The sequence below is a fragment of the Ambystoma mexicanum genome, chromosome 3p (genome assembly GCF_040938575.1).
Source record: "Ambystoma mexicanum isolate Mex_15411 chromosome 3p, UKY_AmexF1_1, whole genome shotgun sequence".
Taxonomy (NCBI): domain Eukaryota; kingdom Metazoa; phylum Chordata; class Amphibia; order Caudata; family Ambystomatidae; genus Ambystoma; species Ambystoma mexicanum.
This window is the reverse complement of record NC_090925.1, coordinates 280164664-280192151: the sequence shown is the minus strand read 5'-3', so window position 1 is coordinate 280192151 and position 27488 is coordinate 280164664. Positions and strand designations below refer to the sequence as shown.

General features: G+C 46.7%; 1 protein-coding gene across 2 annotated transcripts in view; it reads right to left on the bottom strand.

The window, feature by feature from the left end:
* The window catches only part of LOC138580340 (DEP domain-containing mTOR-interacting protein-like), a 313232-nt gene that overhangs the window by 143197 nt on the left and 142547 nt on the right, over positions 1-27488 (bottom strand). For both annotated transcript variants that reach the window (XM_069650799.1, XM_069650800.1), the window contains exon 3: positions 10366-10489. In XM_069650799.1, the coding sequence (XP_069506900.1) occupies positions 10366-10489 (124 nt within the window). The remainder of the gene's footprint in view (positions 1-10365; positions 10490-27488) is intronic.

The window sequence follows — 27488 nt, the reverse complement described above, 5'->3', positions numbered from 1 at the left end:
TGATAAGTGATTTAGACAGCATTCCTGTCCCCTCTGAAACACTCCCTTGTGCACCCTCTTCTTACGAAAACCTCAGCCGACCCCTCCTGCCCTGCTGCTAACTACCGGCCAATCTCCATCACTCCATTCCTGGGCAAACTCCTGGAAAAGATGGCTATCTCCCAGGTTAGTCTTCACACTGAATCTGTTGGTTGTCTCCATGACCATCAGTCTGACTTCAGAGCTGCCAGAATCTATGCACTGTCGCCCAGTGGCGGTGGGGATTAAGTTAAAAACCCTCTGCATTGTCCACAAAGCATTCTGTGGCCTGGGGCCTCAATACCTTCAACTCTCTCTTCCTAAATAACTTCCTTCTCAAGCTCTTTGCTCATCCGCCTTCAACTCCCTCAGGGTCAGTCGCTTCTCCAAGCAACAAGTTGGTGGTAGATCTCTTTCTTCTGCTGGGCCTCCCTCTGGAAAAGCCTCCCTGCCCCCCTGAAACTTGAGGAGAACCATCTCCGGTTCCGGAAGCACCTCAAGACCTTTCTCTTTGCTTCTGCTGTCTCTCCTCCTGACCCTGCTGATCTCCTGACTGAAACTACACCGGTCACCTGGCTACCCTCTGATCTCGGCCCAGGTCCCCTCCCCCGCCAGCTGCACACCTGCACTTCACTAAAGCTCACACATTGGGAATTTAGCAGCTCTATGGAGGCACTATAGTAGGGGGATTTTACACTCTACTTTGTATATGATGTATCTGCTGCAAGGCTACACCTTGTACATGGTGACTTACCAGAACATCGGAACTCAATGCTGTGCACTGCATGTACTCCTCGGGCAATATTAAAACTAGTGTCATTTCTATTCATGGCATGCGGCTTACAGTTGATGCCCTGGCTTCAGAAGTATTACAATTGTGTCCCGGGCCACTTTGGACTACTTTTGCCCGCGTCAATTTGACAAAAGCTTGTACATTGGGCTTTTATAGGCACCCTCCACCCCTACTTTTTCCTGTGGCCCCCTCTGTGCCTCTCCCCCTAAATTTGATTCCTGGAGAAGCCACTGAGTATGGGGTCTGGGTGGGGGACTGCAAAGGGGTTGGGGCAGAAGTAAGATCGTTCCTCTACTTTTTTTTACACTTCGACCTATTATGCAAACACAGATGTCATATGACTTGTTTCTCAATAAACATCATAAAAATGAGTTTCCTTACTCTCCCACCAACTCACTAAACAATAAATATCCTCAGAATGTGCACTCTCTGTGGATAATTTTTTATCTATGGCTACAAATGTCCAGAAGGTGGCGCCCAAGCCGCGAGAATCACGTTTTAGTACCACTGTACTTATTGCTTCTATAACAAGAGCTCCCAACAAGCAAGCCACATTATGTATGTAACGTTAGTAATACATGACTACTTTGTGTTGTCTTTTTCACATGAACCTGACTTTCCTGCGCCGCTCTGCGGCCGCCAGAAACCCCCTTTACTACTTGTTTGCAGAGGCCTGTATTATGCCATAGCACCCGCTTCCAGATGGGAACTATGTAGGTCACTGAAGACCCACACCTCTTCTTCCCGTTGCAGGCCCGAAAGGACAGCTCTATACCACATCAGGCCGAGACCCCGAAAGTGTTCATGTTATCCGCAGACTCCATATTGCATACCTCCCAGAGTTAATATGAAAATACTATATTTGTATGGTTCTGCGTTATTTTGCCGCGATATTTTTCATTGCGGGTTTTTTCATCGCCGTTTTTTTTTTCGAAAAACTCATGTTTTTTTTTTTTTTGGAGGGGGTTAGCCCCCCAACCCCCCTTTTATTTTTTTTTTATTCCCTTAAACCCACAACCATATATTTAATTTTTTAAAACCCCCCCCCCAAAAAAATAAAACAAGTTTTTTTCCCAAATAAAAACGGCGATGAAAAAACCTGCGATGAAAAATACCGCGGTGAAATGCGTGTATGCCATTTGTATAGCTCCTATCCTCAACACGGACCATTACGAATATGCATACCTATCATGTGTGACGTTGACGAGAGTAAAAACGTCTGTGTACAACTAAGTATATTTTAAAAAAAAGGTTATGCGGTCAGATGGTAAACAGAGGGGGAAATGTCTAACACCTTTGAGCACTGAGAAACAATATATTATAGGTTGTTGAAGGAAGGGAGCGGAAATGTGACGCGAAAGAGTGAAGAAAAGAACCCAAAACCGGAACTCCTAAACAAAGACCGCATTGAACAAGAGGATTGTGACTGCTGAAGGCCTCGAATGAAAGAGTGGTGCAGAAAGGAAGATGAGGAAAAGGGGGCAAACTGGAGACCTCCTCTTCAAAAACATCCGACTACACCAAGTTGAGAAGTATGCGTGGAGGGTTCGGGTGGTCTCTCAGTAGACTGGTGAATCTCAGTTACCCTCCTGTGCAGGCCCGTTTCTAGGGGCGCACGGTGGGGGGGAGGGGCACACACGAGGCAAGTGTCAATCGGCCCCAAGGCGCCATGGAGAAGTGCGCCCCATAAACACATGCACTTTGATGGGCAGTGCTTATGGAAAGTGGGCAGCATGCTGGGGAGTCAGAGTAAAGGCAATTGCGGATGCTAGCTCATTCGACTCTTATACTGCAGAACTGCAAAACGTTTTAAATGATGAATTTGATTCAACTGGCACCACTTAAAAAAGAGCCTTGGGTAAAAAGGACACACATGGTCCTGCCAATCAGTGGTTTTTCCTGAGGTTCTTTGCAGCCAGACAACTGAAAAGGGCAGAAGAAAGAAGCTGGAGGAAATCTCCGACAGTTGACATGATGGCTCTTTACAAGGAAGCAGTCAAGTACTTTAAAGCCACCATCTTTGTAGCAAAAAGAGCAAAGTTAGAAGAGCGTATCCTGGAGGCCAATTCCAGTACCAGAGAATAATTTCATATGTTCAGATAATTGAAGGGAAAACCTCAGGAATCCCACTTAGCTGTTAATGACGCTTGGTTCCAGAATATCCATAATAGTTTCCTGCAAAAGGTTAAACAACATCAGGGAAATAGTCAGACCAAAACCACCCGAGGCTGCCTTAGAAATTAGAACAGCAGCCAGGGAAGTCGACAGTTGACAGCAATAGGGACACTGTCTTCTTTAGGCAAGTTACAGTGAATGAAATATCCACTATCATGGAAAATCTTAAATCCACTTCCTATAGCGGCGACATATTTCCTGCATCCCTTTAAAAAAAATTCTTTCCAAGTATTGCTGCCCATGTTACATCCTTCATAAATCTTTAATTCCAACAGGGGATTGTCCCAGAATGTATCTGGGAAACCTGGATTTCTCCCCTGCTAAAAAAGGATGTGCTTGAACTGTTGAACTACCGCCCTATAACCAATGTCCCCTTTCTCCTCAAGATCATCAAAAAAGTTGCATGCACTCAATACAATGCTTTTGTTGAGGAGAGAGGCTTACTCTCTGCCAAACAATCTGGTTTCAGGAAACACCATGGCACAGAAACAGCGCTGGTTGATGTTAAGTCTCTGTTAAATTGAATAGTTGACAAAGGGAAAGTGGCCATGTTGATGCTGATAGACCTGTCTGCCGCTTTTCATCTTGTCAATCATGACAGGATGGCAGACAGGTTAACGGAAGTGGGAGGGTGCTCAAGATCAGCGGCTAACTGGTTCCAATCATTCATGGGCCCCAGGAGATCAAGGGTTGTCCAAGCGGACTCTAAGTCAGAGGAATCAATTCTTGACTGTGGAGTTCCTCAGGGTTCCAGTGTATCTCCCTCACTTTACAACCTTTATTCAAAGCTTTGCTTTGATGTGCTGGACGGTCTGGGTGTCAAATTTGCAAATTATGTAGATGACACCCAGATTGTCCTGGAACTTGCGGGTTCATATGAGCCAGATTCACTTCTGGTTACCAAAGTGTATGATGCTATAAAAACTTGGATGTAGGATAATGATAAAATGATCTGACAAAAAACAGAGATCCTTATTGTCGGCAGTACGGCCAAAATGGAGTCTCTTGAACCACAAAATGTGTATTTTTGCTTGTGGGAGGAGCCACTATTCATGTCACCAGCTCTGTCAAAACACTGGGCATGTTTTTGACAGTAACTTAAACTTTGAAAAACACGTAGCTAATATTAGTGCAAGTTGTACTTACACAACTCGCCTTCTGTGGCAAATATGACCTTACCTCTCGGAAGGAAACAGAGCTATGATAGAGACAGCTACTATTAATTCGAAAATTGACTATTGTAATAGCCTACTGCTTGGCACTACAGCAGCTAATATAAAAAAAACTGCAGACAGTACAAAACGGAGCGGTTTGTGTTGTGTGTGGTCTGGAATGCAGAGAGCACCCTTTCTCATGCATGGTGGAAGTTCCATTGGCTCCCTGTCCATGAGAGGATCCACTTTAAGGCTTCTTGCTCCGTTTACAAGTGCCTCGCAGGTACTGCTGCAAGATATCTCCAGTCCCGGATTCTGAAACAACCTCTTAGATGTACTTTACGATCTAATAACAAGGATTTGTTATACCAACCCTGCTTTAAGCTTAGGATTTACAGGGACCTGAGCTTTGATATTTGGGGGCTGAGAATTTGGAATGGCCTCCCTGTGCCCATCAGAAAAATGTTGTTGTTGGCCCAATTTAGGAAAGCATTTAAGACTCTCCTGTTTGATGGAGGTGGCATGTAAGCCAATTCTACACCATCTACCCGATGATTATAGCTAACCAGTGCTTCCTGCTGCTCTCTTCTCCCTCTCTTACCTGTTTTATGTTGTATTTTTTGAGTGCTCTGAGGCCTGCGTTAGTTGGCGCTATACAAAAATTCATTAGAATAGAATAGAGGACTGGGCTGGCTTCAGGGTGGGTTCACAGAGTAACTGTCATGTATGCAAAAGGAAATAAAGCAAGCGCTGTCAGGCACAGGCTTAGCAGCTCACCAGAGCAACAAGGTGTAATTGTCTGCACTATAGCTGCGATAAACAGTTTATGATAATCTACACCTCCTTCAGTGTCCCTCCGTTCACTCTCCCACTCTAGAGTATGACTCATTCACGCTCTGTTCGCAGCAAGACATGTCTATGGGCCTTCGCACTACGGAACCTCTCGTTACACAGGGAGAGTGAGGAATGGAGGGGTGTGGTGGGAGGTACGGGTACCAAGGTCAGACGGGGCACATAATTGTCTCGGGCACCAATGTAAAAGTAGCCCATAGTTGCAAATGTCAATTCATTCCTTTTGTGACAGAAAGTTTGAGTAGTACCTAAGTGAGAGGTTTTGATAAATTGTGATGCAAACTGTGCATTTTAAAGAATATTTATTCAGTAACACTGGTCAGCACTACTAGCTGCATGGGTATGTCACTTATCATACTGGCCCACATGGGCCAAAAAAGTGGCTCCCTTTGACCAAAAATAACCGGCCACACTAGCATTTTGTGTTTTTGGTTCGGATATTGCCCTATTGCCCTGTAGGCAAGTCCGAACTTGTAGGGTACGTGAGAGGGTGGCGAAAGGTAGAGAGGTATTGTCTGTAAGGTTGGTGTGGACCAACTCCAAGAAAGTGGGATTGGAAGGTTGTTGGAAACAACGGGGACGTGTGTTAGACATCATTCGTGCGTACAGCTACTCATCATGTGACTCTGCAGATGATTTGGACGTTGACTCCTATTATACTTAAGCAGCATAGCCAGTAGGGAGGGATCATGGGAGTTGTAGTCCAATACATCTGGAAGGCCACATAATGAGTATGCATGGTATAGAGGTTACCTGTAAGCTATTAGGAGAGCAGTGAGCATGTTTTTGCATCATGGATGTAGCTTGCGGTGCAGAGCATGTGCTCTGAGATACTCACAGTACAAAAGAGGGCCCTAAATGAACTGTTAAATCCTGTGCCTCATCTCTGTCAAGATGCTCCTGTTTTCCTATTTTCAGGCCAATCAAGTATACTTTGCAATAGAGCAGTTCTGTTTTTAAGTGCCGTGCACTATAAATGTGTAAACATTGTGGTTTTGTACTATAATAAATTATACTACTAAATAATCTGCATGTCACTTTTCAAAGTCCTGATTTAGAGTAAGCGATATAACTAGTAAAGCTCCTCCTGAATATTTAGAACAAGTAGGAGACATGTTTAGATCAGGGGTCTTCAACCTGCAGCTCTCCAGTTGTTTTAGGAATACAACTCCCATGATCCTTCACCACTGACTATGGTGAATGCGATTGATGGGCTTTGTAGTCCAACACATCTAGGGAGTCAATAGTGGCAGCAGACCTTTGGTTTAAATCATTGCATCATAGTCTCTGGATCTCATCTACAATGTATGTAGACTGGTTCTGAATTCTAGCAAGAGTTCTGACCCAACTCTGCAGGTTACCATTGATGTTAAAGGTCAGAGTGCACTCTTGCACACAAAGTCTAACTCCTGTGTGACTCCCACCTATCCAATCCCCCAGTGATCATGGAAGAAGGGGAAGAGAGCCAAGTAGGATGGAGTAGAGGGAAGGCAATGGCCGGTCCTAACACAATGTACGTAGTGTGTTCCTAAGCAGACCTCACTCGTCTCTTCAAGCGGCCTATGTAAGTCATGGTTTACCTCAGAAAGTGTGTGTTGGTGGTTTGATTTCCTTGGGAAATTAGTTCTCTGTGCACAATCAGGCCTCTATTTGTTTGCTGCAGGTAATTTGAAATGATCTTAGTCCTTGTGTGAAAATGGTGTTAAGAGCTATGCTTTGCGCGGGTGATCTAGCAGAATTCATGGAATCCCTATTGCCAATATCATGAAAGAAATTCCATTGGTTAATTATTCAATCCCCTTGAATCCGCCTTAAAACTACTAGAAAATCATTGAAATCAGGGGAATTTTAACATTGGTTGAATTTGCCACTCAATTAGGCTTTTCCTCCACTAAAGAACTGGCCAACGGTGGCCGCCCCAGACAAAGAGAAATGCTTGCCTAACATTTCTCAAGCACTCATCAAGCAGCCACAATGGGGTAATTCCAGATCCTGAGCATTGGTGAGCATTTCTCTTCTAGAAACAATGAATGTGTGCTCTAGGCATTGAGTAAATGTAGAACTCCTTGTTCCCCACAGATGACCATGACCTCAGGTGAAGTTCCAGTAACTTCTTTATTTAGTTCCAGTACATTATGATGGTCATATAATGTCAGGTACATCTGGGTTCAGGGCAACATACACCTGCATCCTCCCAGGTAGGCTTACATCTCCCAACTGACCACATAGAACCCCAGTCACACATAAACATTCTAACCCTTAACACTCCATTGTCAATCAATACACTGACCAAAGGTTCCATTAGGATGCAGGATAATACCAAATCCCTACATATCTCCCTTCCTTAGGGACATAAAAACACAAGTAGATAACTTAACCATAATGGCTAATAACAACACGCACACAAACAACCCCACGTTCAATGCACTTGCCTCATCACTCCTAACTGAGAACATTCTGCTAGTCTCATTACATATTCCAAAATAGTCCACACAGCCGTGGGACGCAATTACAATCAATGCCCCTTCCTCTTTCTACCAAGTGAGGAAAAGGCACCCAACTGCTCAAACATCCTTACTAAAACTTTTAAATTTAGAGGCACCCATACCTCTCTTCCTAAACTTGACTTCATCGTCCCACAAAAGAACACACACACATCTCCCTCACACCCAACAATGCAAACCGGTATGTACCTAAATACACACCACCTCCAACTAGACTGAGTATCCCAGATACCCGGGTACCTACTTCACTTCTTGTGACACCATTACCCCTAAATTGCCCATGTTGAAAGTATTCCTAAATACAATACAGCTCCTATTAGGGAAACCACACTTCATTCACACCAGCATCATACCAACATCAATGACTCTACTATAGTCTTTGCTGTATCATCATGAAACTCTGAATGGTTTCTAAACTAAACAACCAGACAAAAAACGTTGTTTGACTCTTAGCACTCTAAACTTTGGCATTAAATAAGGTCTTAATACATCTGCATTACAAAAGTCCCACCTGTGGAAATAAAACATTAGTGCACATAACTATACTTCAGATTCCACATACCAAACTCTAGCAATGTTGTCAATGCAACCTATATTTCATTAAATGTCCATCTGTGGAAGGAGAAGCGTGTTAGTTAAACATGACCGTACCACAATTTTTTCCTTTGCATCATAACATTACCATGTATTTGTTGACAGAGGTAACAGAGGCCACGACTTTTACACACCATCCGTGCACACCTATCAAACATGCTAACTACCACTTGCAAGATACCTCTCATACCAATGTACCTACAACATAAATACCAAATAGCATTTCAGAAAACACTATTACTACGCATATCTCAATCTCTTTCTACTAATATGCAATTTTAACCTACTTAATAAAACCTCACATTTGGATCACTTAATCCCTTGGTTGACTAATTACAAACACCCTTGAGACCTAAATCCAATATAAAAAACTATAAACTTTGTTCTCTGCTCTTAAGCTTCAACAACTTCCATGAAGTACCCCTATTACAGGACAACCTATCCCACAAGAAACTACACCTGACAACATACAGGTTCACACTCTCATGCACTCACGCTATCCAAATGCCATTCAGGCCTCACATGACAACAGATTCTGAATCAATAACTAATTATAACTACTTAACCAATTCAATGAAGGCAAGACCAAATTGCTTCCTTTACTTATGCTTGTGAAAGCATCATCTCAACTTAAAAGTACCTCTGTTATTCATTCCGGCAATTAAGATCATTCACAACTTAAGCTTTTTGAAAAAAAATTCCAACGGGCGGAAATGCAGCCGCCCGCAACAGAAATGGATTTACCAATCCATCTGCCACACTTCCTTTTGTAAATATCACCTCCCGAAGCTTTCCTTTCCTGGTATGTTCATAATGCTGCTTTTCATTGCTGCCAGCCGCCTGCTATGAACATTGTACTCCCTTTGCCTCCTACCGCATCTCTCAGTTCTTAAGTAGGCTCCAAGCCCCTCAGGAACTACTGACAACATGCCCTCAAAGATCCTCATCACCTCATATAAGTGATAGCTCCTACATGCACCTCCTTAGCGCTGCTGCAAATGGGCCCTTGCCCCTCCAGGCACTACACATGTTGTCTTGGGCAATATTCTTTCATCTCTGCACATGGGCTCTAAGCCCCTAAGGTGCAGCCATGGGCTACAAGTCTCTTAGGTGCAGGTATGGGCTCCAAGCCCCCTCAAACGCTGGAATGGCCCCCCAGAACCCTCCTCTGCTCCAGGCGCTTTTCACATTCGCCACCAATCTTCTATTTAACATATAGGCGCAGCTTAGGTTCCCAACCTCTTCTATTGCTGCTGCCCCAACTCCAGGCCTCAAGCTGTACAACTTCACTCCTCATTGCTTAATTTCCAGGCGCAGCTTAGGCTCCAAGCCTCTCCTGTTGCTACTGCCTTGGCTATATCCCTCAGCTGCCCAGCATGGCTTCCTCATAATTTCCAGGCGTAACTAGACCCCAGGCCTCTTCAAATTGCTACTGCCATGGGCACCAAGCCCTCCATGCTGCAGCTAGTGGTCCCAGACCCCTTAAGCAATCAGTCTCTGGGCCCTCAGCCCCTCCTCAGTCTCTTGCTTTCCTCTTTCCCTGACCAGTCCTTCTAGTGACAGGCCAGCTGGCCCCTGGCTTACTTTCTGCCCCTGAGCTCCATGCGCTGGGCCCTTCTGCGCCTACAGTTTTAAGCGCTCGCCCTACCTGGGAGGTCTTCTTCTTGGGTTGGGGGGAGGTGTATGTGCCATCTTCAATGCTGTCCCCCCAGCACAGCCAGCATCCTCGTCGCCAATGTATAACTCCTTGTTCCCCACAGATGACCATGACCTCAGGTGAAGTTCCAGTAACTTCTTTATTTAGTTCCAGTACATTATGATGGTCATATCATGTCAGGTACATCTGGGTTCAGGGCAACATACACCTGCATCCTCCCAGGTAGGCTTACATCTCCCAACTGACCACATAGAACCCCAGTCACACATAAACATTCTAACCCTTAACACTCCATTGTTAATCAATACACTGACCAAAGGTTCCATTAGGATACAGGATAATACCAAATCCCTACAGTAAACCTCTTAGAAAACGACCAATGTTTGTTTAGTCATTTTACATTTAAAGATGGCTCAGTAAATACTTAAATAAGGCATTTTGAAAGCAGCTCGCTTGCTTAGTCAATGTTTAAGAGAGGTCGATCATTTTAACTAGGGAGATCTTCCTAGATCAGGGTGTGGGAGTTGATTCAGCTGCTCAAAGTCATCAGACAGTGAGGGGTTGGGGGGGCAGGTGGAGTGAGTACAATTCTTTCTTTCTTTATGTCTTTATACGTACATCTCATAGAGGCTCTGGCCCCGCATGAAGACCTTGACATCCTTGTTCAGCGGGAAGGTCCCGTCGTCCTTACGGAAGCGATACAGCAGCTTGGCGTCCTTGTAATCTGAATACTCGTCACACACTAGAAAGAAGAGAAGAGCAGTCAGATACCAAACATCTCCTTTAAAACACAATCTGTACAAGACATTGGAGTACAGTGCACAAATTATGCAAGTTCTTGCTTGTTCTGTTGTGTTAGAAAAACTAATTGACCCCTTAATGTAACAAATCCCTTCATTTGAAAGCTTTCCTGATCGTTGAGTCCGCTTCTCAGGCCGAAGGAGACTGTTGTAAAATCTGTATATTTTATTTTTATGTTAGAGTTTTGTATCAAGTAGAAAGTCCTTAGCAGGCATGCTGGCACTTCACAAAACAAATATTTATTTTAAAAACAGGGTTGAAATGGTGCATTGAACAACCCAACATTCACCAAAAATTGATCAAAAAATCTATACAATTTAGGATCTGTTCTGTAATTAATGGCACTGACCCCCTCACGGACAGTTAAGACTCCTCGTCAACTGAATGCAGGGGTCCTGTGTTTACTCTCTCCAGGCAAGGATGTGGGAGTTAATGCCCGGCAGTTGGTAACCAGAGGCGGACATCCGCTATGTAACAACCAGTATCCGACGACAATAAAATACTGGTGAAAGCCAGGGAATTGGAAAGGGCCACCCAAAAGGTGTTGTAGGCCATTAGGCTAAAGGAGTCTAAGACCGCCCCTGCCCACCCATTTTGTTTTCTGACTCCAATAAAAAGTGATCTGTGTGTTCCCCAAAAATATTGTCTTTTTGTGTCCTAATTTATAAACGCATATGGCCTGTGCTTCGGTGGTTGGGGCCAAGGTAGGGGATGGCCCAGCTACGTAAGGAAGCATGTGAAACACTCCAAATGATACCAGGGCCGCAGTCTACAAAGCAGCATTTTTCAATCCATTTTCCTGCTGACTATGCTCCCAGGTTCAATTTGACCCTTCTCTCTCCACCATCTCACTCTCCACCTGTGGTGTCCCTTAGGGCACTATCCTCTCGCCCTGGCATTTCAACATCTACCCTGCCGCTCCAGCCCATTTGATCTCCACCTTGTCTCCCGTGTTCCAATGTTATGCGGATGACACCCAGCTCTTCTTCAAGGCATGGTGCACTGTTAACAATCTCTGCCTTAATACCAGTAAAACGGAGATTCTTCTCATTGGGACCCCTGCACCCTCTTTCCCTCCCACACTCTCACTGACCTACATGGGCACCCTCCCCTCACCCCCTCCTGTGGGGCAAAAAACTTTGGTGTCATCTTCAACTCCTCTCTCTCCTTCTCTCCTCACATCACAGACCTTGCCAAGAAGGCCCACTTTCAGCTGCACCTCTTCTGAGGCATTCTCCCTTCCCTCACCTTCCCCCAGAAACTCAATGTCTCCAGAGCGCTGGTTCTCTCCAGGCTGGACTACTGCAACAGCCTCTTCCTCAATCTGCCTAACTCCTCCCTTTGCCCCCTTCAACTAATCCAGAACAGGACTGCAAGACCTGTACTTGGCCTCAAGCCCAGGGACTGCATCTATCCAGCCCTAAAATCTCTCTACTGACACCTAGCAGCTGCAAGGATCAAGTTTGAGACCCTCTGCATCATCCACAAGGCTTTCTGGGGCTTGCTACATCCAACCATCTCACCCTAAATATTTCCCTGCTAGAGCCCTTTGGTGGTCTAGCTATAACTCTCTGCAGATCAGACGCTTTTCCTAGCAGAGAGTGGGGGGTGGGGTAGATCTCTCGCCTCGACAGGTGCCTCCATCTGGAATAGCCTCCTGCCCCTCTCAGACTTGAGCTGGAGCTCCTTAAGTTCCGGAAGCGTCTCAAGACTTTCTTTTTCTCTTCCTCCTTCCCTCTCACCCTCCCCTGCTAATGTTCCCTTCTGACTTGACTGGTTCCTGCTGAGTCTTATAGGGCACCAAGCCCCCCTAGTCCAGTCAACCCCTGCACTTGGTCCCCCCTGACCCCTCTCCCCCAACCTTTGCTTGCTCTTCCGGGCCCCTCCAGCTGCACTAGCCTGACTGGGCCTGCACCCTTGTGGCCCTCCCAGCCCCTTACCTCACACTTTGCTTGTGGACCTTCCTTCCCCAACACTCTCTGCTTTCCCCTGGCTCTTTCCATCTGGCCTTCCCTGGCACTCACTTTCTCACGGGCCCTTCCGCCCTGATCTGAACCCCCTCCGGTTCCCCCCTGCACTTCTTGTTACTGCACTTGCACGATCCGAATGTCACAATTCATAGTAGGATTGGTTTTGTTTTGTCCTCCCTTTGCCCCCTCCCTCTTGTCTTGTGGCACCTCAAAACACTTGTGTATAGGCTCATTATAAATACCCGGTAAAGAAAGCAAGTCCAAGAAGCCTGAATATATGACAATATTGCCCTGGAAAACATATGTTCATGCTGCCTGTGCTCAAAGTAGATCATGAGGTCTGGCAACAATGTATGTCTGTGCTCCACCACTTCCATGCTACCAGGCCAGTGCTAAAAAATACAGTCTAGCATTGCCCTGTTAAACACCTGATTTCTATGCTGTAAGCCCCTTTTTTCCCTTCTTAAGTCTTAGATACAATGATTTGTCTTGCCTGGGCGTCTGAAGTGAGAGGCAGATTAAGAAGAAGGCAATCATTGTTTAAGCCTGTTAGGGCCTGAAAATGTCAGTAGACCCTGTTCCAGGCATCTTAGGGGGGCCAGCGGCATGTGCATCACACCTCACCCATTCTCATCCACATGTGCAAATATCCAGTCTGCACCCACGCACTGTAAACCCACAGACCTCATCTAAATCCCACTCAGCACTACCAATACTCCATCACCAAAACACACACACAACATCATGCTCATCAATACTCATTCCACAGTACTAAATGTAGCAGATATTGCCGACCTCATCAATACTCACAACCTAGAGAGACTCTTTATCACAGAGGCATGGCTCACCCCCTCCTCCACACACACCCCAGATGTCTCATTCCCACAGGATAGAGTGTCCAACACAAGGGCCACCAAAGGAAGACTGGTGGTGGGCTTGTTATTATCCAAAATAACTTATGGTCATGCACCTCCAGGAGCACACCACAACGCATCCATGGAACCCGTCATCTTGCAGTCCCCACTTACGCACACTAATACCACTACCTTTCACATGATCTACCGACCACCCAAAACCAACAAGGTCTTTCAGACCCCAGCACAATGGCATTAACCAATGGAACAACTAATATCTTCTTCTGAGGCCTCAGCCTGCCCGAAAGCCACTCTACCAAAACCTAAAAGACTCTTCTTGAACTGCTCACTACAACAGATCTCAAGCAACACATTATAGAAACAACCCACAACAATGGCTACATAATTGACCTGGTATTCACAACCTCTCAGCCACCTTATGTATTCAATCCAACTTTTGGACTAGACAGGCCATGCAGTAAAACCCATCTCGCTCAACTACATACCTCTCCACTACAGGGCCAACCTATATCAATGGAAAGACCCCATGACTTCTTCAAGAACTTCCTCATGGAAGCAGCAGAAGAAAACCTCATCTCCTTGGCCTCCACTTGTAACCCCTCAGAGAGTGTCAATGTCAAGTTCAAAATATTCAACTATACCTTCAATGGCCCGTTATTACCTCCCTCTTCCCCTCGCGGGACCCGGAAAAGACATCGGGCCTCATTACGAGGTGGGCGGTAAGTGATTACCGGCACCGGTAAGGGCACCAGTGCCGGTAATCCCTTACCGCCCTACTACGAGTTCCCTTTGCGGGTCCTCCCTTAACGCCTGGTTTTACCAGGCATTGAGGACTGGACCCGCAAAGGGACTCCAGAGCTAATAACGGTATTATACGCAATTTGCGGTACCATTATTAGCGCCTTCCCCATTCCCATTGAGCCCTATGGGGGCTCAAATGGGAATGGGGAATGGCTCTGGTGAATGGGGAATTACCGGTCCTGCCGATCTTGGAATCGACCGGTAATTGCTCCAGTCACCAGCCGGAGTCGGAAGGGTTTTGGATGCAGCCATGGCGCTAAAAGCGCCATGGCTACCTCCAACCTCTTAATGAGGCCCATCTGGTTTTACCAGACGTCTGTTCCGGGACCCGTAAAGGGACCTCGTAATCAGCGCTCCCGTAATGAAGGGTGCCGGTCCCGTACCGGCACCCTTCATTACGGGACCACAAGGGTCGTAATGAGGCCCAAAGTGTCTTACATATCAGTACAACAGCCTTGTGCACATGCCTCTCTCGTGGCGCGCGGACTCCCATCCATAATAAGTCACCCGTTTCCACTACAACCTGCACTGATACACCGAGCCTTGGCCTCACTTTGTTAGCTATTCACCTGGTTATATGGCTAACGCGAACACAGATGAGCACTTCTGGTTAATCATTCCCTCATGCCAACCAGGGCAAGAGCCTTCAAGCGAACATTCCAAATTCAAGGATACCCTTTTATTGCAGGAAAGACTTTCAGCATCATAGGAGAACTCACCCTACAGAGAATTTACCCCATACACCTTTACCTGGTGTCGAGATTTCTTTTATAATATTTCGGGTATTACCATACTTTGTTTCGCTAAAAAGTTATCATCATTTCTAAACTGTGTTTTTGCCCCCCACCCCCAGTGGTCTAATGTGGTGGAGAATGAAACAAGAACCTCCTGGCGCTGCCCCCTCAGGGCCACCTCCTCTCCTGGCACTGCCCTTGGTGCAATCCAAACCAGTGTTTCAGAATGTCCTTGGTTGGCACCCCCCCATCCCAGCAATGATAAAAACGGGGTAGAGTATGTTTATTTATTTTTTGAATTAATGTATATGTTGTATAAACAGTTTTGGCAACTTGTCCCATGTATGGTAAGAGTTATACAACAGGTTTGCAACAAACAACAATATGTGTCGGTTTTCACATACCTGTTTTGATTTCTATGAAGTACTGTTATGATATGGCATTTTTAACGCGCCTATACAAAAGTGTTACAGTAACGCAATACACTGTGTACTGATTACTATTCTGTAACGAGCAGAGAAGGGCACAGCCATAAGAAGGCAACAACTGGCACCTTGGCATATGAAGGCAGTGCCTGGCAAATGCTTGTAAAATAGCCAAAAAGGTTGCCTTTTCCCATGCTTTTTTAAGGTCCGCCAAATCATGGCCTTGGCGGATTTCCCCCAGCTCTGAGCTGGGTGGAAATACGCTGCAAATTTGCCGATTTTCGGCGCTATTACCGCCGGCGGGAAATCTGCCGGCGGTAATAGCGTGAAATTTCCCCATTGGGCATAATGGGGGATGAGTAATTCCGTAATGGGCCCAATGGGGAATGGGCACTAACCTCTCCGCCAAACCCGTGATACGGCGCTAATAGCGCCGGGGGGATTGGCGGTAATACAGCCTTTTCAGTTGAAATGAGGCACTGCAGGGCCCCCGAGCCTCTTCCCCATGTTAGCAGTCTTATGACACAAAACCATGTACCTTTAATTTGGAAAATAGACGTGCCCAGTGTGCACATTACAAGCTGCCTTTGCTAGCACCAGAGGTCCCCACCACCCTGCAGTTAGCACCATTCTGGGAAGAGAGATGAATAGCTTCCGTAGGGAGCCATGCTGCACCTCACTGATGAAGCCTAACAAGGCTGAAACATGTTTGGGGTTGCTTGTGTTTCTGTGTAGAGGGGACTTGGACTAGCCATTCGGTCAGGGCTGCTTCCATTGGTGGCAGTACCTGACTGATTTGCATATGGCTGGACCCCATTTGCAATGGCGCAGACGAGCTAAAACAATGTGGTGTGGAAGACTGTCCAGAGCAGTGCCAGTGGTTTAGATTAATTCAAAACCTTCCACCCATCACTTTTTTGGTTTTAGCTTTTCAGCCAGGCATTTAGTATTTCAGCTCCCAACTGGCTGGCTGTCCCACGACAATCTGCAGATATTAAGCATCTGCTGCATTCTTCGACTTCATTATAATATGAACAGCCCCTCCCCTCAGGGGTCTCTCAGCTGTGAGGCAAAGGGGGACCCCTACAGCTCATACCAAAACGCCCCCCATCAGTCCTGACATACCTTACTCTCTCTGGCTCTGATAGAAAGAGATCCCAGAAGGGTGTGTTTTGGGTGGGGAGGGCCTGGTAGTGAGTGGGAATGACCGGAGGGATTAGCATGGTCAACGGGAGGGTAAAATGTCAAACCCCCGCAGGCTGTGTGTCCTCCCTCGGGTTCCACCCCTCTCCTCCTTGTGTCTGTCACTGGGTTTGCTATTGAGTTAGCCAATCAAGTATAGGCAGTGTGTCCACCATGTACAAGATCTACAATGGTTACTGGGCATCTTCCAGTCCAGAAGTCCCAGGTAATGGTAGCATGTTACTCAGAGCACTGTGTCAAGTGTATGCAAAGACACGGACAGCTCAGTCCACTTCACACAGTGGCGTGGGTGGAGAGAGTGCCCTATGGCACCCTGCCCACCCACCTTGCCCCTTATCTCTGTTCTACCCTGGCCATGCCCATTTCATAGCCCCCTCCTCATCTCCTTACTCTGCCCCAATAACAACAGTGCTCTTCCCCCTACACTGTGCCTCCACTAGCCCTCTCGCTGGCCTTCCCCTGACCTTGGTGCAAGCACTAGCTCCGCTCCTGCTGGTCCGCAGCCCACCAACTTCCTTCCCTCACCCAAATCAAGCTCTTCCTCTAGCCACACCTCTTTCTCCGCCTAAAACTGCGCCTCCAAGCTACTAGCTTCTTTCTCTGCTTCTTCCCCTTGCTTGTTGGCCTTTGTCTCGTGCAGCTTTAGCAACGCCTAGTGGAGCAAATATTAATGGTATGGATAGAAATGTTCAGCTTAGTGATGTCATTGCTCCATCCTTCTGTAGGTTTGTGGGACTATCATTTGTTGACAGGTAAACGTTCTTTCTGCTCCTTTATTGCAAGTGGCTGCCTCTGCTGCCTCTGCTCGATAGCCCCAGTTGGATGGCACTCTGGTGGCATGGATGGTTGGGCAGATGACTGTTGCCTGCTCAAGACATGGGCTGATTCATGAAATTACATGAAGAAATCGCGCAATGGGTGCGTGCCGAAAAAGACCGCTGCGCGAGCCTGCGCGATTAAGAAAATCTGTGCGCAATGCGTATTCATGGAATTGTTTGCACAAAGTAACCATATTCGCAAGTCCCAGCTGCAATGCCCCCGACAAACCCACACGAAAAGCAGGAAACTGCCAGATCAGCTACATTTGCGCTGTGCCCTGGGCGCGAATACACACACCCTTCAAACAGTGCGTGGGGTCCCACGTAAGCAGGCTTGCGACTTGGGAAGCATGAACAGGGTCCCCCGTAACTGTAACCGGCACCCCGACAACATGCGTATGAAAAATTGCAACTCTACAATTACTCGGAAAAAGTGTGAGCAATCCCACGTAAAACATTGCTGCACCCCACGACACAGCACCCCTATGTTACTTCAGAACCCTGATTGAGTACAACCACCACAAAATACGACATGCAATCCCACCTTCCCACCTACGCACTGAAAATCCTACACACAAGTGTACTTACTCCGGCCTTCGGGTGACGGAAACTATGAAGGACTTCCGTTGGGCATTTCCTAGCCAAGACTTTGCGCGATCGATTCCATGAATACGTCTCTTGCCATGCAATAGTGCACGTGCGAGGGACTGACTGCGGGCCATCCCTCGGCACGCCCACTTCTTCACAAGTTATTCCCGATTTCTGGTGTACAGCCAACTTATTAGCCCTCTCAGCAGGCCATGCCCACCCACTGCTCGGAGTCTAGCGCAAGGCCCTCAACGGCTCACGCAGACGAGCCAGGCCAGCACAAAATCCACGCAAGTCCTGGAAAAGTCCCACACATTCGATTCCATGAATTGACAGAGTTGCACGCTCAGATTGAGTGCAAGTTGCCTATTTTCTGCACGTAAAATTCCATGAATCGTCCCCACAGTATATAAAGTTTCATGCCTGGGGGCTTAAGCACCTCCACTTGGTTTTAATTCAATAGGTTCCCCCACAGGCATACCTCTTAATGTGTACAGTTGGCCCACATAATTGGAAAAGGGGCAACAGCCGTAATATCAGACTGGGTCTTATTTGCAGGGGAGGAATTGGGTTGGAACAAGAATGTAAGGTACACAATTGTACCTGCTGCAGGTCACAGGTGATACCTTACACTATCTGGCCATGCGTTCCTTCCTCCTGAGGCTGATAAAATGAGTACGCTTGAGTTAGTACAAGCCCTCCTGTCTGGGAAGTAAGGAGCGGGGCGGTATATGCGTGGAGTTGGCAAAAAGAGCAGCATTTCTTATGAAGGGGAGGAAAAACAACAGCCCCAACTTAGTCGGTGCCTCTGCCTGGAGTTTAGAGACACTAATCAAAATACACAGACATTAAAAATACAGAGAAAACCTAAAATGAAAGCTGTGACCCATACATTGAATGTCAGGGTGAGACCCTGAGAACTAAGTTGCGCCATTAGACAAAGTCTAAGGCAGAACTGTCAGGATATTCTCCTGCAAATGGTCCCCACCCCCTTACATCTTTTTCTTGCATTTGACTACGCCACACTGCTCCAACATCTCTCTAAAAGCCCGGTGTGCCCTGAATCGCCACTGCCCAAAACGAGGTTAATTATGTGGCTTGATTTTGCCATGGCTTCTCCCGCCAACACCACTCTCTCCTCACATCACTCCCACTCCACCTGACCTACTTTCATCTCTCTTCTTCCCGCTTTAGTGCTTTGAGGCAGCTTCAGGGCGTTGTTCGCTTCCATTCAGGAAACCCAGCCTGCCTAACGAAGCAGGTTTCTCCTGACTTTTCCTCCCCTCTATAACTTCCATTTCTGCCACGCCACTTTGAAATGGTCCTTGGAAGCTGTTAAGCCCTATATGACCAACGAAACCATCTGTGCATGTGTAATCTGTGAAGTACAAAGGATGCGTAACTCGAAGCGCGCGCTCCAGCCTCAGAGTAAGCCTGGCACGTTAATGGTTAACAAGGCTGGGGACGGTAACCGGGAGACACCTGGCTGAAAATATCCACGCGCTGCCGATGTGACAGGCAATTACCCCGGAGGAAATTAATGAGCCACATTCTCACCTGGGGACAAATGTGAGAAGCAACAGCAGACTCCGCTGCCAAGGGGACGGCAGAGGAGCCATGCTCCACGGGGCCACAAAAGAGACGCACTCACAGTGGACTACTGGTCATGCCTAGTGCAGAAACCATGTGAGTATGTTTACAGGCAAAGGAAATCCCCCTGGTTGAATTCCCAGCGAAGACCCTGTGAAAACAGCCCTACTGTGACAAGGTCACACAGACCAAGAAGAATCCTAACCCACGACTATATACTCAACCCGAGAAGATGGAGCAATGAGGCTCAAGCCTCGGTGTCCAAAAATCACAGCTGATGGATAAATGCTATCAGCAAGATGAAGAAAGACAGCTCTAGTTGAAGGGCCGTTGGGGCTCATTGTGAGTTTGGCGGTGAAGTGAAAATGACGGTATAATGCAGTGGTACTCCCGTCACTGCTGAATTACTGCAGCGCTGAAGTACAAATTTGGCAGTAGCAAGGTAGGATTACCTCCAAGTGAAACATCCACCCTACCGCCAGAAATCAGCAAAATGACAGCCAGCAGTAATTCTGTCGAAATCTCCATGGAGTGCTATGGTCCCCAAAAAATGGGCACTTACGCCGCACTAGTCATGAATCTCATAAAGAGTACCCTTATGTTTGCAACTCGAGTCATAAACATAAAGAAATTCGCCATTTATGGCTCTCAAAGCAAACATAACTCAGCCACCACCATGGACTACTCATCACCTGGCATGTTGTGATCTTGTTCCTTCCTCCGTGAAATGATTCTTTACAGTCCCTTTGAGGTTTGTTTTCTGCGAACCCTCAAATCAAAAAAGAGACCTAATGCACCCAGTGGCATGGCCTGATCCATAACCTGATCCATAACCCAGGCGCCTTAAACACACCCGATGTGCCCACAGGGCCAGTGGAGATGGTACAGGGGCATAGCATTTTGGCATGCCCCAAGAACTTCAGACAGACCCCAAGTGCCCTCTGGACAATTTTTACCCGTGTCAAGATCTTCAGTCGGGTACTTCAAAGATGCCTAGAGTGTCAAGAGGGTATGGCCACAGCCTAAGCCCATTGGACAGGGTGCTAGAGCACCACAAATACACCCAGACTAGCCTTCAGACATGCCCAGGACATCATAGAGACAATATACTCACCTGGCATGGCCTGTGGCCATGTCTAATGAACATTGTGTCCAGGGCACGTCCCGGGCTCCTCAAAACGTAGAATGGCCAATGCATGTCCTCTGGAGTCCACTGAACCGGCTCTGGATCACCTGGAGACATTTTCCATCTTGATTTCTGTATAGGCCTATTTTACCACTCTAAGCCACCCCCTAATCCGCGTGAAGTTTGGGGTATGTCCCAGAGGGCTGCCACAGGCCTCTTTTCATTGATTTATTTTGCAACGTGGAAATCTCTGACCAAAATAGGCCAGCCAGGTTCCCTATAGTACCATGGCGGGATGGGAGGATGGCAACGCCCGATATGAGCTGGCAGCATAAAGCAGGCTCATGATAGACTGTTATTGGCCATTGGGCATATTGGACAGACTTGAAAGTGGAGACTTATATGGTGGGCAATGGCAACAGTTGCACTTAGCACGCAATCTTCCTCACCCGGCCGCCCCACTCCCACGCAAGAAGTAAAGCAGGAAGTCAAATATTGCAGAGAAACAGTGTAGCAATCTGTTTGTGCAGTGTGTGCCCCTGCCCTTCTCAGTCAGTACACCGTCACTAGTAAGAGATGCTGACTGGGGGTGATGATCACGTGAAAGCAGAGCGTTCTACATGTTTGGGAGCAGGCGGACTCTATGGAGCCAGAACCCACACTCTACCTGTTCTTTGCAAATGAAACTTACACTGGCACTGGCACTGCCCATGCGATGCCAGTTAAGTCTGTGGGGAGATCTTGACCTTTGCTCCTGGCTCTACACCATGTGCCCATTCATGCAAGATGTTTGTGCACGTGCCTGCAGATATTTGCACTGCTAATCCAAGAACTGGTTTTGCTGCTTCTAAAAGGCCGGGCTATGTCTGGCATATGGGGCCCTGCTAGAGAGAATTCTATGACAAGACCGGAGGCGAGCATTATGCTTAATCTCCTTTATTACTGCTTCCAACAGCTTTTAAAATCTTTCATTTTTACAATATTTTTTAAAAAAAACAGTTTGAAAGTCCCAAACAGGCATAAAAAACAAAATCCATAACAAAAAAGAAACATGGTATGAACGGGTGTCGCCACTACATCTCCCATGAGACCTAGCAGCTTAGTAGTCCTGAGCCTCAGTCCTGTTGCACAGTGAGAGCTCCCCTGCTGGTACAAATCCTTACTGCTGTAGGTCCCTTCCTCTCCTTTGTTGCTGTTATCCAACAAGCTAAGTACCATTTGGTGGCTTTTGCCATTATTGATATATATATGTTTATTGTACTAGTGAAGGCGCATAGCATCTGCTATGGTAGTATTAAAGCGGCAAAAATGTTACGAACGCGCAGCGTATTTAGTATAAAAAAAGGACGTGTGTATTTCATTGAACTGGCTTACTTCTTCAGAGACCGAGCCGCGAGCGATCTCTCTCGCATTAGGCTCCGGTCATTTGTTTTGTTAGCGTTAGTATCCCAGTCAAGTTTTCTCAGGTTTTTTTTTACTACGCGGCCCGCTCGCATTTCAAGAACCGGTGACGCACTCAATAAGCAGCTCTGTATTTCTCCAACGTTCCGAATTCCGAATGAGAGACTACCTGTATTGAGCTCTGTTCCGCACGTGAGTGCAAATAAAGCATTTACACAGCGTTTCAAGGAAAGTACAGAGGCTAATAAAAAAAAATTATAATAATAAAGTAAAGCAAATTCTGAAACGCACATCCTTGCAGCAGCTGAGTCTATAGCAGGTCAATCTTCACAGGCTGTGTGTGCCTGCAGCTGCGCCCCCACCCTCCACATACATTCAGATAATGGCCTGTACAGGGGAGAGGAGGCCTGGTGCGAATAAAGTGACCAGGAGCAGGTACTAGAGGAAGAAGAAATCGACCTGTCTCACAGTTTTAAACAAGTTTTGGGAGACTCCCTGATAAGAGCAGTGGCGCAGGGAGTGCAACCTCTGCAGGACAGATTACAAGCCGTGGAGGATTTATTGGGCACCAGAACTGGCTTACAGGATGATCCAGGTGAGGGGACCTCCATATTAAGCCTCTAGAAAAAACCGCAAGGGGGTGTAAAGTAGCCTGGAAGAGAAAACACTCTTTTACCCCCCCCCCGGGCTCATCAACAGGGAAAAAAGAAAAGCCCCAGGAGGCAGCTGATGCATTTAATAGGCTTAAGAATGCCTTTTTATTAAAATCAGCAGTGCCCAGCCTCGTATCCTCTAACCTAGGGGCCAAAACATAGGGGGAGCTCTTTCATCCTCAGAGGAGTGTGATCAGGAGGAGGAACAGGAGGATGACGACAGACGTCTAGGTAAAGAGAGCGTAAAATGACAGAGCAAATCAACCTGTGAGAAGAAAGCCAGCATAGTGGAGAGTACACCAGATGAAGATGACATATACAATATGTTTGAGCCAGATACGGCACCCTAGATCCACGGAGTGGACCCCATCAACAAGAGTGGCACTGTACATGTTGCAGAAAATATGGAAATCTCTAGAAAAAGAAACCAGGTTCTGCCTCAGAGCAGAGTGCCCTAGGCCCGATCTTACCGGAAAGGTATCGAGACCCCGGAGCTTGATCCAAAGGTGCTGACCTTTGTCACAAAGGCAGGTAAAGATGCCAGGAAAGGTATGGACTGTGCCTGGAAATCTTGCCAGGAGAAGATCCTGGACCTGGCAGGGCCTATCGCAAAATTCATGGACCTGGCTGAGAGATCCAAAGACACAGGAGAGCCAGTAGACCCATTCATTTTGGCGGGCTGGGCCCAGCGGGCCGTGTGCATGTTAGGGAACACAAATAGCGCAATTTCATCTGAGAGACGCAGGTCAATGCTGTTGAAGAGAGACAATAAACTCGGAGGCCTGGCCTCCTATGAAGCGGGGGAGATAGCACAAGGGTTGCTCTTTGGAGACACGTTCGTGAAGGAAATGAACAAATTCGTGGCCGCCTATACCGCCCTAGAGAAGGCGCAGGCATCAATAAGAAAGGTCTTCCCTGGAAGGGTTTTTTGGGTCCAGTCGATACAGAGGCCGCTCAACTGCCCGATACAACTCAGACAGCCCTAGGACCCGAGAGCCCAATACTGGGAATCTATTCAGCAAGACGCCTTCTTTCCAAACAGAGGTAGAGGATTCAAGGGCCGCAGAGGCAGAGGATACTTCAGACATCAGAACAATGCCACAGGTCAGAGAGCACATAGCGAGATACCCCCCAGTAGGTGGGAGAACCTGGCTTTTCATGCACAATTGGTGCAAGCTTTCATCAGACGCGTGGGTTATACAAACCGCTCAGGGTTTTCATCTAGAATTCTTAGAGACCCCACTACAGCTAAAACCCCCGTCGCGCATGCGCAGCTCGCAAGCAGAGACCGAGTTATTAGATATAGAGATCCAAGCGCTCGTGCACCATAGAGAAAGCACAACCACACACACCGGGGTTCATGAGTAACATGTTTCAGGTCGAACGCAAAGGCAAGGTCCGCCCAGTAATCAAGTTAAAAGAACTAAACAGCTGATTAGTTTACAGACATTTCAAGATGGAGAGAATCCATCTGTTAGCAGACCTGCTCAGAAAGAACGATTGGCTTGCGCCCTCCCTATTGCTGCTGATCTAGGTGGCCCCAGGGAGTCAAGACTTGGAGCAGCAGAGCAGCTTTCTGTGGGGAGGATGGCCATGGAGCCATGGCCCAGCTGCTTGCCAAGTAAGAACACAGATGGAAATAGCTCAAGTGCAAACACTCTATAATCCATGAATATATATTTCTAAGAATCATTAAAAAAAAAATCTTTTTAACCATTTTTTGTAGCGTCTTAGTTAGAGTTACGTTTATAATAATATGGTTAAGCCTGGTATGCTTACCCCTTCTTTATAAAATACAAAACTGTTGGTGTATTGGAGACTAGCTACTATATATACATACCTCACCTAAACACTAAAGAGACCATACACCAGCATACCATCTGTCCGTCTATGTGTCCTATATACAATAGCTACGATCATTTTTTTACACTAGAGATACGTTTTAAACTACTAAATTGCATTCGATTTTTCTCCATTATGTTAGAATTTCAGGGACCCTTGTCCATCTACCCCATATTTGTGAGCTATTCGTCAGTACACCATTGTGAACACAGTAACTTGTTTACAACAGGTCCTCTACCTCCCATGAAAGGGGTTTACCGTTCTGAACACAGTAACTTGTTTGCAACAGGTCCTCTAGCTCCCATGACGGGGGCTTTCCATTCTCCTGCAGATTCCTGCTAGGGACCTGCATCCTGCCACCACTTACCTGCGGTCTGGCGGTTAGGAGACTCACTCCAGACCCGATAATACCTCATGAGCCCTGCTTTCTGGACCCATTAGGTTAGTATATCTTCCAGTTATTTTTTTAGCCTGGAATATTATATACAACACCAACTGATGAGTTCATCTAATTCTTTTAGGACCCACCCAGAGACTACACTTTCAGTATATTTCTTGAAGCATGAGCACATCCAGTCCTGAAAATGGATTAATGTAATCCGAAACGCGTTGACATCCAACACCACCTAGTAGTGCTTATTCTATGTTGAAAACTTGAAAAGATTGATGTGGGAAGTTCTAAAAGTTGTCATCAATGGTGTAATTGTGATACAACTTGTAACACCCATTGGATTGACCTTATTTTGGTTTACACGATCTTTTACAGCTCAAACCGTACCATTGTTGTTTTTTTAATCACTGTCTTGTGACAATTTTTTACACTGCACTGTGGAAATTAACAGTGCAACGCACAGAGCCTTTTAATTATAAACATTTGAAGCTTTCTGTTGAACCTGCCTTGAGTTAGTCTGGTTGTTTTCCTTTCTCTACTCTAGAAGACAGACAGAAATATTGAAAGAAGTGTATACTTGAATGACTATAAGATGTTGTTAAATTGTGGAGCACCTTGACATGGTACTCACCACGAAAATTGCAACTTTATCGCCTCAACTATTGTGGATAATTGACTCAGTTGAGTCTTTCTCGCACTAGTTGAGCTAACTGACCTGGGATACTATCCCATTAGGAGTGCGGCATTGGGCACCTGGGCAGCAAAGTCCACAGTGTGTTTTGTGCCTCTGTATTTTGGATCTCGAGTGGCCTCGAGATTTTCCCAGCTGCACCTGAAATACTATCTTACTTTATTAAACATATTAGTGTACCACCCTATACATTTACACGGTTGTTCCATTGAACATATATTTGTAACATATAGCAGTGCCTCCCTTCTCCCCCTATTTTCGTCTATGCGGGCATGCCGCGACGGGTCAGCGGTGGGTCAAGGACGTAGAGAATTAGCATAAGTTAGGTCAAGCATTTTATTGTGCCCGCCTACACCTGTCTTCTGCCAACTGTGCTGCAAACCATCCCTGGCTACATGTGTGTAAGAGAAAGTGAATACATGTTACCTTCTTATGAAAAGGTGGTCTCAAACATGCAGGCAAAAGGGCAGTGTGTGAATGTGGTGGGCAGGACATGCAAGTGAAGCGGTGAAGGCACTCTAGCAGGAGAGGATGCTATAGTCGGGACACATGGGGATGGTGGTAAAATGACCTTTCACCTATGAAGGATGCAATCCTTGCCCCGGCCTTAAGTAAGAATAGGGACCAAGGGTGAAGAATAGAATTAAAGTACTGTGAGGAATATCGGGTATGAGAGGTTGGGATGGATGGAAATAAAGATCAGGAGAGCAGGATTGGACATGAGGGAGGGATTAAAGGAAAGCTGGGGAGATCAGGAGAAAGAGGAAGCAAAAGGAACAATGGTGAAGAGGACTCAGAGGCACCAATTATGCGAGGATCATGTGTGGCCATGTGCAGCCAGCCCTCCCCTCGATCAGCTCACCCCATGGCACTTCCAGCCTTTAGCCTTCATCAGGGCTTGCTACCTCAGTCTTTTTCAATGGAGGAGGCGTGTGTGGGAGAGCAGCTGTTTTGGAGAGGTAGGCAGTGAGGGAAACATGGAGGAAGAAGATGCAGAGCAATGTTGCAATAAGACCACCCATGCTGTGCGCGCAACCCCTCTAGTTCACTCTAGCTTGAACGACATGAGGGAACCCGAAGGACTGATGGGCACCCACTGGACTACCAGGAAAGGGGACCTGGTTCCATTCCGGGTAGCAGTGCCACACACCTTCTTCTAATAAAATAGTATAGAAGGGAGCATTTAGCCAGAAGCGTGTAGTAGCCACATCAGCCGCTCCGTCAGAGGCCTCAGAGTTGCAGATGGGAGGCTAAGGTTGGTAACATGGGTAGGTGATTCAATGGTATATGGGAACAGGATTATGAAGTCCACTTGGATCCTCGGTGCCACTGATCAGGCCCTCAATTATATGGGGGTCGGAGGGGTTTGTGGGACACCATCTTCCTGTCAAATGGGTCCGAGAAATATGGAAGTTCGGGGCACAGCACACAGAGTACACAAGCCGCATTCCCATATTTTTGAGAATGCCACTTTGCAATAACAGCACAGGCCCTCGTTTGGGTGCTTGTTGTGTTATTGTGTAATGGTTGCCTTTTATTTTAGGGCCTGGATATGCAGACAGGTATACCCTTCTCTAACTTGCATAACCTGCTTCAAGGGTAATCAGCTCTGCTGGTCTCGATGTTACCCACAAAGCCCGCCTATACAACCCAACATCAGGAAGCAAGGGAGGCGCAGAGATGGTGGCTAAGATCAGTCCTGTCGTGGGATGCTTGGCGAGGGGGGGGGGGTCATTGGGGCATGTTTAGGGGTTTGGATTGGCTGTGCCACCAGGTGCAACTGCAAAGCAACTCATAGAAGCTGTAAGCAAGACTTTTAGAGAAATGTGAGC